The sequence below is a fragment of the Onychomys torridus genome, chromosome 1 (genome assembly GCF_903995425.1).
Source record: "Onychomys torridus chromosome 1, mOncTor1.1, whole genome shotgun sequence".
Taxonomy (NCBI): Eukaryota; Metazoa; Chordata; class Mammalia; order Rodentia; family Cricetidae; genus Onychomys; species Onychomys torridus.
In genome coordinates, this window is record NC_050443.1 from 164,649,946 (window position 1) to 164,661,097 (window position 11,152).

The window sequence follows — 11,152 nt, forward strand, 5'->3', positions numbered from 1 at the left end:
TCATAACTCCTTTTTGATGGGTTTATCTGAGAATGCTACTGGAATGTACCGGTGGAGATGTCAATAGACATTGCAAATGGAGAGAAGCTGGATGAGAATGTGTAGGCACAGCAGGCAGTGACCCGGCACCAGCAAACACACTGACAAATTATGTGAACTCCTTAAGCCACAGACAAATTAGCCATCTTTCTCACCCTATCACTTCTTCCTAAATGCTGAGGTTTTCAGGGGGGCCATCAAAATACAGTGACAGAAAAAAAAGATAAGTTTGGAACATTAATCCTAGAGGAACAAAGAGTGTCCCCCAGGTTTACAGACCTTGAGTTCCATCTGTCACACTCCATGCCTGGTGTTAGGAGGCTGATTTTGACTATTTGCCTGCAAAAGTATTTTTATGTGTGCAATGTCCTGGAGGCCAGAAAGGGACATCAGATCCCCTGGAACTGGAGTTACAGATGGTTGTGAGCTGCTTTGTGGGTGCTGGGAATTGAACTTGGGTCTTCTGGAAGAGCAGCCCGTGCTCTCAACCAGCTTCAATAATACTGTTAGTCTTTAAAGCTTTTATTTATTTATTTTTTCAACAGCCAGTCACAGCTGTGCAGGCTTTAATCCCAGCACTTGGGAGGCAGGTGGATCTCTGTGAGTTCAAGGCCATTCTCATCTACATAGCACTTCCTAAGATATCCAGGGCTAGTTGATGAGACACTGTCTTAAAGGTTGTTTTAAATTAATTTCTTCTGTGTATGGAGTGGGGACATCCATGCCATAGTATACATGTTGACCTCAGGAGAAAATTCACAGATGTTGTTTCTCTCCTTCGACAATGTGGATGCCAGAGATGAGACCAAATCCGACAGGCTGGGCAGCACGTCCCTTTACCCTCTGAGTCACCCTGCCGGCCCCTGTTCTTTTTCTGCCTGTCCATTTGCCCATCAAACATGTCCTCTCTGAAGACTTCTGAGAGTCAGGTCATGAAGCCATTAGGATCACTGAAGGTTGTGGGTGGGAAAGGAAAAGGACCCGACAGAGTTTGAGAGAACTGTCTTCTGGATGGTAGGACAGAGGTTCTCTAAGGAAATGTCTGAGTTAGGGGCTTATGAACCTGGTGAACAGCCAGGCTTGAGAACAGTTTTCTGATTTCAGTACAATATGAAAGAAATGTATGTTATTAAAGAAGGCTGAAGTATAACCAGCTAATGTGACCTCAGTGGTGCATGGCTGCAGCAACCAGGTGAGAGCTGGTAAGATGCAGAGACGAAGAGAAACACATTTGAGTCATTTAGATGGAAGAGGCAGAGCCCCTCACTTCCTCCTTCTGTAAGGCAGCCCTAAGTGTTTTATTTTTAACTGCTTGGGGGCTCTAGGGATGGCTCAGTGGTTAAGAGTGCTTTAGAGGACCTGTGTTCAATTCCTAGCATCCATGTTGAACAGTTCATTATTGCCAGGAACTGTAGCTGGCCTCAAAGGGCACCTGTGCATACATTTAACACAGACATACATACATAAATGCAAATGAAATATTTTAATTGAAAATGTATTTGTTTTTATGTGGTGTTTTGCCTGAATGTATGTCTGTGTGAGGGTGCCAGATCCCCAGACACTTGGGAGCTGCCATATGGGTGCTGGGAATTGAACCAGAGTCCTCTGGAAGAGCAGTCAGTGCTCTTAACCACTGAGCCATCTCTCCAGACCAGTAAAAATAAAATAAAATATTTTTTAAGATACATATATATATATATATTGATTGTTCCAGACAGGGTTTTTCAGGTTGGCCTGAACTCGGAGATCTGCCTGTCTCTACCTCCTGAGTGCTGGGATTAAAAGTGTGCACCACCACTGCCCGGCTTAAGTATTTTTTAAAAATTAAAACTTTTGTTTTTCTAGGGTGTGTGTGTGTGTGTGTGTGTGTGTGTGTGATAGAAGTTATTCCTTTGAGGCACAGTCTGAATGAATACAGAGACTGTGATTTTCTGCTAGGCTGGCAGCCAGTGAGTACCAGCCATCCTCTTATCTCTGTCCTGACAGCAGCCCTGGGGTCACAGGTAGGCAGAACAGGACACTGGCTTGTTAGGTGGTGTTAGGTTCTGAACTCAGGTCCTCGTGGTTGCACAACCAGTGCTCTTAATCATTAAGCCATCTCAGTGATTAAGTATTTCCTCTCTCTCTTTCTCCTCTCTGTCTCTCTCTCTCTGTCTCTGTCTCTGTCTCTCTGTCTCTCTGTCTCTCTGTCTCTCTCTCTCTCTCTCTCTCTCTGCAGAGTTTCTCTGTGTAACAGCCCTAGCTGTCCTGGATCTCACTCTGTAGACCAGGCTGGTCTCAAACTCACAGAGATCCACCTGCCTCTGCCTCTGCCTCTGCCTCCAGAGTGCTGGAATGAAGTGTGAGTGCCACCACCAGCCCAGTTCACATTTCTTTTTCTTTGCACTTATTTTGCAGATTCGCATCTCCTCTCAAACTGTTCTCAAGCGTTCTAGTTTTCCTTCACTTTCATAAAACCAAGAGCAAAACAAGAGACAGCCAGTGAGGGCTTACAAGTTTCGAAGCCTCATGTTCACTGCGGCCAGATACATCGGTGTGGGAGTAGATTCCATTAGACAAGTTCAGACTGGGAGGAGAAACGGCAGGCTTAGAGATGTTCACTGGGTCACCAGCTTTCTTAAACCCTAGGCAGCTTCTCCAGAGGGTGACCCCATTTTTCTCTCCAAAGTTTTTACTGGGCGTCCGAGAGGACAGTTCAGGAAACTATAAAGAAGCTGTAACAGCTTGAGTGCCGCCTCCTCAAATATTAACATTAACAACTCAACAGTAAAATTCATTAAGTCATCTCCCTCCTCCCACAAGCCCAGATCCAAAGCTAGGAGACAGAAGCGGCTAGAGCCTTTCTTGATGGCCCAGCCTGCTCTTCTTTATTCCAGTCTGGGTTTCACAAGGAAATTGTCGCCCCGTCTCTGGAAGGGGCACCAGTGGCCAAGAATACCTCCACTTTCTCTTCACTGCCAAGTAGGTGAAGATGGAAGCAAATTGAGGCAAAGGCTGCAGCGGGCTGTGCCAGAGGAGGACTGGTCTGCCTGGGTATTGGGTGAAATCAAGGATTGGGGCAGGGGGTGTTTATGAGCCAATTTGGAGCTGCTGACAGAATTAAAAAAAAAGAGGGAACTGGAGGAGTGAGGGACTACTATCGGATTTGGGGCATGCTTGGTTCATGGGGGAGGTGCCCTTGAGGATGATCCCTCAGAGAGGAGGATGCGGATGGGGCACAGGGGCGGGACAGAGATGACTCTTGGCTAAGATTGGATAACTGCGGAGGGCGGGAGCTGACCTCGCACAGCCTGGGCCCCAGTTTGGTAACTGGCGATATATATGGCCAGCCGCGGCCCCGGCAACGCGAGCGGGCTGGTCAGCAGCGCACGTGCCAGGCTCCGGGCCCTTTCTCCTACCGCACAAGTCCTTTCTGTCCTGCTTTGCTTCGTCTGGTTCTGAAATCCACTCCATCTTCGGCTCTCTTGGCTCGCGCCCAGCCCTCACCCCAAGCTCCGAACCTCCTCTGCAGAAGCGAAATGGCCACATCCTTGAATTTCTCACGTGGTTTGAAAGCGGAGCTGATCCAACCCTATAACTTCGAGATGTCACAAGACTTAAGGCCCTTTTTGGAGGAGTACTGGTGAGACCTGTTGGGGGGAAGGATCAACTGCTTTGAGGGGAGTGGAGACGGGGAGTGAAAGCCTGTAATGTTTCCAATGCGGCCGGGGTAGTGGCCCCAACCGCCCCCCCCCCCCCCCCCCGCCCCCCCTTCAAGGTACATTTCAAAGAGATTAGAGCTGGAAGAAAGGATCCAGAAGGGAGAAGATGGGGAGAGTGGTGTGGGAAGAGACAGAAACAAAGGGAAAACATGGTAACTACAGCTGAGGAATGAGATTGACCTGAATGAAGCACTGTTAGGTGATCTCAGAGAGAGAGGACCCTCCTGTGCAGGTGCCTGGGGTCAGTCTGTCCTGCACAATTATGTTTTCCAAATGTCCCATCTTCGCTGCCCTGAAGTTGGGAATCCTTTGCTTTCCCAAAGCTCTGTCTTATCCCTAAAGCGCCCCAGACATGTTCTGTGGGCTGACTTTGTTGTTCAATCAACTCGCCGTGAGCCCAACAGGCAGAAGATGTTGCTACACTCTCCTTACAACACAGCCTGGATGGTGTAGTTCTTGGCTGCGGGCAGACGGGCAGACAAAACTGTCCTCTGCCCCTACTTCACTGAGAAAGTAATCCTTACAGAGACCTTGCATATGGCTCCTGCCCTGTGCTAGGTACTTTAGAGGTGTGAATACTGCTAAAGTACCCCTAACCCCCGCTTCTCCATACAAATAAGGAAACCAAAATGTCACACCGGCGGACCTCCAGTCTACATGAACCCCTCGAGGAGATGAGCGGGCTTTCCTCTAAACAGTGCCCACCTGTGAATCCCTCCCCTCTGCTCTCTGCCCTCCAGGGGAAGTTCGTTTCTCATAGTTCTCATCTATCTGTTGCTCATCATTGTGGGCCAGAACTACATGAGAGCGCGGAAGGGCTTCCGCTTGCAGGGCCCTCTCATCCTCTGGTCCTCCTGTCTGGCAATATTCAGGTAAGGTTCTCCTCCACCTATTCCCTGCCTGTTCTTTAGTCCTTACACCTCGTTTTATCTTAACCTAAGGCTCTCTAAAGTCCTCAGCTGCATTGACTTCTTTTCCATATTACCTTGTTTTTTTTTTTTTTTTTTTAAGATTGATCGATTTATTTATTTATTTATTTATTCATTCATTCACTTATTTATTTATTTATTGTGTATACAGCGTGTATGACTGCAGGCCAGAAGAGGGCACCAGACCTCGATACAGATGGTTGTGAGCCACCTTGTGGTTGCTGGGAATTGAACTCAGGACCTCTGGAAGAGCAGTTAGTGCTCTTAACCTCTGAGCCATCTCTCCAGCCCTATTGCCTTATTTTTCTCCTTTCTTGGGGCCAAGATGGCAGTCTCTGTTCTGTCCTATACCTCTTTATTTGTTTTTTGTTTGTTTGTTTATTTAGGTTTTTCTTTTTTAAAAAATCTTTATTTATTTATTATGTATACAGTGTTCTGTCTGTACATATGACTGCAGGCCAGAAGAGGGCACCAGATCTCATTACAGATGGTTGTGAGCCACCATGTGGTTGCTGGGAATTGAACTCAGGACCTCTGGAAGAGCAGCCAGTGCTCTTAACCTCTGAGCCATCTCTCCAACCCTTATTTAGGTTTTTCGAGACAGAGTTTCATTGTATAATAGCCTTGTCTATCCTAGAACTAGCTCTGTAGATCAGACTGGCCTCAAACTCCCAGAGATCTGCCTGGCTGTGCCTCCCAGTGCTGGGATTAAAGGTGTGTGCCACCACTGCCTGGCCTAAAAATGCTTACTTTTAAAGACAGCTTCTCAAGATGTATCCCAGACTGCTTTAATTGCCTCTAATTGCCACCACAGAACCCAGGCTGGCCTCAAACTCACTGTGACCTTCCTGCCTCAGCCTGCTGAGTTCTGGGAATACAGGCTCTCTACTCCATTCCTCTTGTGCTCATAAAATGAATGCATCAACAAATTTCTCTAGCCTTAAATATCTTGGCCCCTAAATTCCTCGTCAAAGACCATCAACCACTTCCCCAGCCCCTCCTGCTCACGTTCTTCCCTATATTGCCACTCATGTCTTCTGACTCTCACCCCATCTCAAGAACCCCATTCTTGACTTTTAGTTTCCCCCCACCCCACGTTGACTGGCCTTTTCTCAACCCTTATCCCCCGGAGAATACTTGTTAGGTCTATCAGATTGGCCCCAGGATCTCAAAAGCTGGAACCACCCCCTTGGAAGGGTAAGGAGGTAATAGAGCTTAGAGAGCTGGTCCAGATGAGAATGAGGTGGGGGTGGGTTAGGCGGGGGAATGGGCCCTTATACCTTTGTGGTCTGTCTGACTTCAGTATCCTGGGTACAGTGAGGATGTGGAAGTACATGGGAATACTGCTTTTCACACGGGGCTTCAAGCAAACTGTCTGCTTCACCAGCTACACCGATGATACCATAGTCAAATTCTGGTCCTGTCTTTTTGTTCTCAGCAAGATTGTTGAACTCGGTGAGTGTAGAGGCTTTGTTGACTTGTAGCCTCCCCAGAGCCCTCCCCTTACCCATGATATGGAGAGTCCCTTCCCTACCCCTAGGTCCTAACAGTGTATTTCTCCCTCTTCCCCACCCTGAGAATTCCTTCTGCGTTCCCACACCCAGGGTAGTGGGTGGTCCTAGCACTGGGTGTGTGCCAGCTGTGACTCCTCATCTCTCAGGAGATACGGCCTTCATCATCCTGCGCAAGCGTCCGCTCATCTTTGTGCACTGGTATCATCACAGCACGGTGCTGCTGTACACAAGCTTTGGATACAAGGACAGAGTGCCTTCGGGGGGCTGGTTCATGACCATGAACTTGGGTGTGCATTCCATCATGTATACCTACTACACTCTGAAGGCTGCCAAAGTGAAACAACCCAGCATGCTTCCCATGGTCATCACCAGCTTGCAGATCCTGCAGATGGTGATGGGAGCCATCTTTGGCATCCTGAATTACAACTGGAGGCAGGAAAAAGGATGCCACACAACAATGGAACACTTCTTCTGGTCCTTTATGTTGTATGGGACCTATTTCATCCTATTTGCTCACTTCTTCCACAAAACCTACCTCAGGCCCAAGAGCAAAGTTAAATCCAAGAGCCAATGAGAGCTGGAAAGAAAGATGGAGCCTCAGGCTTTCCTCCACAGCACTAAGGGTTAGGTGTGAGAGAATGATTAGGGTACCTTCCTTGTATGGTTTCCCCCATGGGACATATACCCCAGAGTGGCAGGCAGCTATGACAACCAAGAAATGTCATCCTTGGAGTAGGGTGTGCTTTGATCTTTCTGCCTTGAATGTGAAGGCCAACCAAACCCTAGGAAGGGGGTAGATCGGACTGAGGTCCTTAAAATTGAGTTATTTATATTTATATTTAGAAATCTTTCTCTTCTTGCTCTATTTTTTAAATTAAAGAGGTCAACATCATTTTGAGAGTCTGTGGACTTGGAGGGGAAAAGTGGATTCTGTGAAGGCTGCTGACAATGATCTGCAGGTGGGAAGCCTGAGGGTATGTGGGAAGACAGAGGCACACACAAAACACTCAAGAAGAATCCTAGGCCTGGTAGGCGCTGAATAAATGTCTGTTACAGACTAGAATTTTATTGCTGTGAGAGGTCCAAGCCTCTGAAAGGAACAGTGAGAAACAAGGGCTAAAATCATAGGCTTCCTAAATTGCAAAATAGATCCCTGAAAGTTAAGCATTGGAGACCAGACCTGCCAGCTGTCCTCCCTGAGACCACGAGGTGGAGTCACAGCACCAGCATAGGACGATCCCTGTCAACTAGCTGGTCACACCAAGCTTTACTTTCCTTGACTCTAGGAATCCCTTCTTCCCCACCCTGGAGGAAAGGCGTGAGACTGGAGCCTTACAAGCCCGGAGGCTCACTCCGTTCCAGTACATCCAGCTGTCCTTTTGGACAATAGGGAGGATGCGAGGGAGGAGGGCTCAACCGCAAGTCTGAATCATCAGGCCTTTGACAGTCCGCGCACGTTTATTTCAGTGATCTTTAAAACGGGATAGGGGAAGTCTGGAGAAGGCGGGGTGGGCCAAGGGTGAATTGGCCCTGGGGGAGCTGGTCCCTATTCCTGGCCTTAGTCCCAGGGGCGCGGTCTCCGTTTAGGGGCCAGACCACCCCTCGGGGCGGTGAGGGGAAAGGCCCCCTTCGGAGCCTGTCGCCCCTCCCCGGGTGCCCAAGCACCCCTTTCAGACCTTGGGACGAGGGCAAGCCAGTCCAGGCGACCCTTGTCCGGGGAGGCTGTGAATTACTGCCCTGCCCTCGGGGATGATCCACAGACCTGCGGCTCACACTGGCCGTTCCACGGCGTACTGGCAAGGGCTGAGGTTGGCGGCCGGAGGCGGCCCGGGCACGGCGGGGTAGCTGAAAGAGGCGTGCTGTTTGGCTTTGAGCCGCAGGCTAGCCAGGCTCGAGTTACACGGGTCCCGGTATACATAGGGGGAGGAGGCTGCTGCAGCGGCGGCTGCGGCTGCCGAGGCGTAAGGGCAGGACACTGCCCCGGAGGACACGGCGGCTGGAGCCAGCCCGGGAGGTGCCCCGCCCAGGCCCTGCAAGGCTCCGGGACCTGGTACGGTGCCCGGAGCAGCGGCGGCCGAGGGCACCATGGAGGCGGCGATGGAGCTGGGTGGTGAGAACACAGGCTGCGAAGCCAGAGGCCCCACGTTGACAGAGTTGAAGGCGAACGGGAAGGTCTTGGCTGCGAGCGGCGGGGCGAGCGCTTTGGGCGGCCAGTTGCCGTACGAGTAGCCGGGGTACACCTCCTCATAGGGCGGCACCAGGCCCCCGAGCGGGGCTGCGAAGCCACCCTTGCACAGCTCCGCCTGCTGGCTGCGCTCCCGCTTCCGCCACTTGGCGCGTCTGTTTTTGAACCACACCTGCGGGCATCGGAGAAAGGCTGTCAGGACACGGGGCGGCTGGGGAGTGGACCGGGCAGGGAAGCTCAGGGGTGGATGCAAGCTAGAAGGGAGGAGCGCACTGAGCCAGGGAGCCCGAGAAGAGAAGCCAGCGACCGCAGGGTCGGGAGTGGCAGGCAAGGCTGCTGGGAGGTGGGCGGGAACTGGACCGGTCGGACGTGGGGCCCGCACCGCAGGAGCCACCAGCTACTTGCCCCCCCCCCCCCCCCGCGAGAGCGAGGTGCTTGCAGGTGAGGGCTGCGGATCAAGCGGAGCCATACCCGCACGCGGGCCTCGGTGAGGTTGGTCCACACCGCGATCTCTTCGCGCGTGCTCATGTCCGGGTAGCGATTCCTCTGGAAGGTGGCCTCCAGCTCCTGCAGTTGCTGGCTGGTGAAATGCGTGCGCTGCCGTCGCTGCTTCTTCTTCAGAGAGCCGTCCTCGGGGGAACCCCCCGGCAGTGAGGCCGAGGCCTTCTCCGAGTCTGAGGGGCAGAAGGAAGCAGGTCATAGCGGGCTAGGGCCTGTGCGGAGTCTCTTGCCTCTAGGACCTCAAGGAGTTCCTCAATCCCTGGCTGGCTTCCACCCAGATTGTCACTCTGGATCCCGCACACCCAGCAAGGCTAAACTGTTTTCTCCTCCACCCCCAGAAGGGGGCGCGCTCACCACTGTGCTCCTGGCCTTTGCAGCCATGTTCCGGGAGAGGAGGGTGTGGAGTGCCCGCATCTGACAGTGACAGGGCAGGGCTCCGAGCCTCTGCCTCGCTGAGCAGCCCGAACTCCATGGAGGGTGGGCTCTAGAGGAAAGAGAAGACACAGATCAAGTCAACAGAGGTAAAAACCAGAGACTTAGGGCCACCCCGACGGGGTGGTGCATGCCTGTGATCCTAGTGCTCAAGAAGCAGAAGCAGGAAGATGGCCCATGCGTTTGAGCCTAGCCTACCCTACATTGTGAGCACCAGGTCAGCCAAGAGCACATAGCAAGATCCTATCTCAAACAAACAAAATAACAACAACAAAACCATGGGGTTATCAGGCTCCTAATAGGGTTTCCCCCACAACATGCTTGCCCCTTTTCTCACCCACTGACATAAAGCTTTCCCGAACAGTGTACTCTAGAATAGCATGCAAAGGGTTGGCTCAGGGGTTAAAAGCACTGGCTGCTCTTCCAGAGGTCACCACTTCGATTCCCAGCACCCACAGGGCTAGCAGTTCACAACTATCTATAATTCACTCCCAGTGGATCCAAAGCCTTCTGGCTCCCCCAGGGACTAGGCACTTGTGTGCACAGACAAGGAAGACACCCATACACTGAAAATAAATCCTTTTTTTTAAAAAAAAAAACAGAGCTGAGCCGGGCGGTGGTGGCACATGCCTTTAATCCCAGTACTCCCAGACAGAGGCAGGCGGATCTCTGTGAGTTCAAGGCCAGCCTGGTTTCCAAAGCAAGTTCCAGGAAAGGCACAAAGCTACACAGAGAAACCCTGTCTCAAAAAACCAACCAACCAACCAACCAACCAAACAAACAACAACAAGAAAACAGAGCTGAGAAAGAGAAGCCCAGTGAGGAGAGGGTGTACTCTGAGAGATTTCATGCACACATGTGTACTACAGATTCGTTAACTGTTGGACCCAGGTCTAGTGTGTCACAGCCATTCCATTTTGTTTGTTTGAGGCAGGATCTCATGTAGCTCAGGCTGGCCTTAATCTGTGATCGTCCTCTCTACCTTTGAATGCTGGAATTATGGGCCTGTGTTACCATGCCTAGCTAAATTTCAGTTTTATTTATTTAAATTTTTTTTGGGGGGATGGAGTTTTGAGACAGGGTTTTTCTGTGTAGCCCTGGCTGTCCCGAAACTCCCTCTATAGACTAGGCTGGCCTTGAATTTACAGAGATCTGCCAACCTGTGCCTCCTGAGTGCTGGATTAAAGACATGTACCACCACCATCTGCTTTACAGTTTTTTTTTTTGTTGTTGTTGTTTTTTCCTTTTTTAAAAAAGTTTTATTTTTTTTAATGTGATATTTGTTTAGAGGCAGGTGTGGTAATGTAGATCTATGATTTCAGCACCCAGAAGATAAAGATTCTGGACTTTTTTTTGAGACAGGGTTTCTCTGTGTAGCTTTGTGCCTTTCCTGGGACTCACTTGGTAGCCCAGGCTGGCCTCGAACTCACAGAGATCCTCCTGGCTCTGCCCTCCGAGTGCTGGGATTAAAGGCATGCCCACCACCGCCCGGTGAGGCTCTGGACTTTAAGGCAAACCTTGGCTACATGAGACCCTGTCTCAAAAAACAAGGGGTGATTCCAGTGATAAACTGCCTGTCAGGCAAGCATGAGGACCTAATGTTTGATTTTTTTTTAAAATTTTTTAGCACCCACATAACATCACCCTGTAACCCCAGCCCCAGGGAGGTAGAAACCAAAGGACCCGTCAGTCTACTTGCTAGGCAGTCAGGCTGACTTGGCCAGCTCTGAGTTCAAGGACAGACTCAATGAGAAGGAGAATGAGGGGAAGGGTCAGATGCTGACCTCTGCCTCCATACATATGTGCGTGTGCACCTTCATACACACAAACATGTACACAAAGAATATCTCT

At 50.6% G+C, this 11,152-nt stretch overlaps 2 protein-coding genes across 2 annotated transcripts; one reads left to right on the top strand and one right to left on the bottom strand.

The window, feature by feature from the left end:
* The first annotated feature begins 3,533 nt into the window (after positions 1 to 3,533).
* Positions 3,534 to 6,944, top strand: Elovl3 (ELOVL fatty acid elongase 3). Its single transcript, XM_036190111.1, has 4 exons — positions 3,534 to 3,661; positions 4,481 to 4,612; positions 5,973 to 6,124; positions 6,330 to 6,944. Exons 1-4 carry the CDS (start codon positions 3,558 to 3,560, stop codon positions 6,755 to 6,757), a joined length of 816 nt encoding a protein of 271 aa, XP_036046004.1. The 5' UTR covers positions 3,534 to 3,557; the 3' UTR covers positions 6,758 to 6,944.
* Positions 6,945 to 7,619: 675 nt separating this feature from the next.
* On the bottom strand, positions 7,620 to 9,347 carry Pitx3 (paired like homeodomain 3). Its single transcript, XM_036208007.1, has 3 exons — positions 9,224 to 9,347; positions 8,840 to 9,042; positions 7,620 to 8,540 (listed from the first exon to the last, which is right to left on the bottom strand). Exons 1-3 carry the CDS (start codon positions 9,339 to 9,341, stop codon positions 7,953 to 7,955), a joined length of 909 nt encoding a protein of 302 aa, XP_036063900.1. The 5' UTR covers positions 9,342 to 9,347; the 3' UTR covers positions 7,620 to 7,952.
* Between the last annotated feature and the right edge of the window lie 1,805 nt (positions 9,348 to 11,152).

Coding starts and splice junctions, on each gene's coding strand:
- Pitx3 (XM_036208007.1), bottom strand. CDS start 9,341: ATGGAGTTCGGGCTGCTCAGCGAGGCAGAGGCTCGGAGCCCTGCCCTG. Junction 9,043..9,223: donor CAAAGGCCAGGAGCACAGTG/GTGAGCGCGCCC, acceptor TCTGCCCCTCAG/ACTCGGAGAAGGCCTCGGCC. Junction 8,541..8,839: donor TCACCGAGGCCCGCGTGCGG/GTATGGCTCCGC, acceptor CGATGCCCGCAG/GTGTGGTTCAAAAACAGACG.
- Elovl3 (XM_036190111.1), top strand. CDS start 3,558: ATGGCCACATCCTTGAATTTCTCACGTGGTTTGAAAGCGGAGCTGATC. Junction 4,613..5,972: donor TCCTGTCTGGCAATATTCAG/GTAAGGTTCTCC, acceptor GTCTGACTTCAG/TATCCTGGGTACAGTGAGGA. Junction 6,125..6,329: donor CAGCAAGATTGTTGAACTCG/GTGAGTGTAGAG, acceptor CTCATCTCTCAG/GAGATACGGCCTTCATCATC.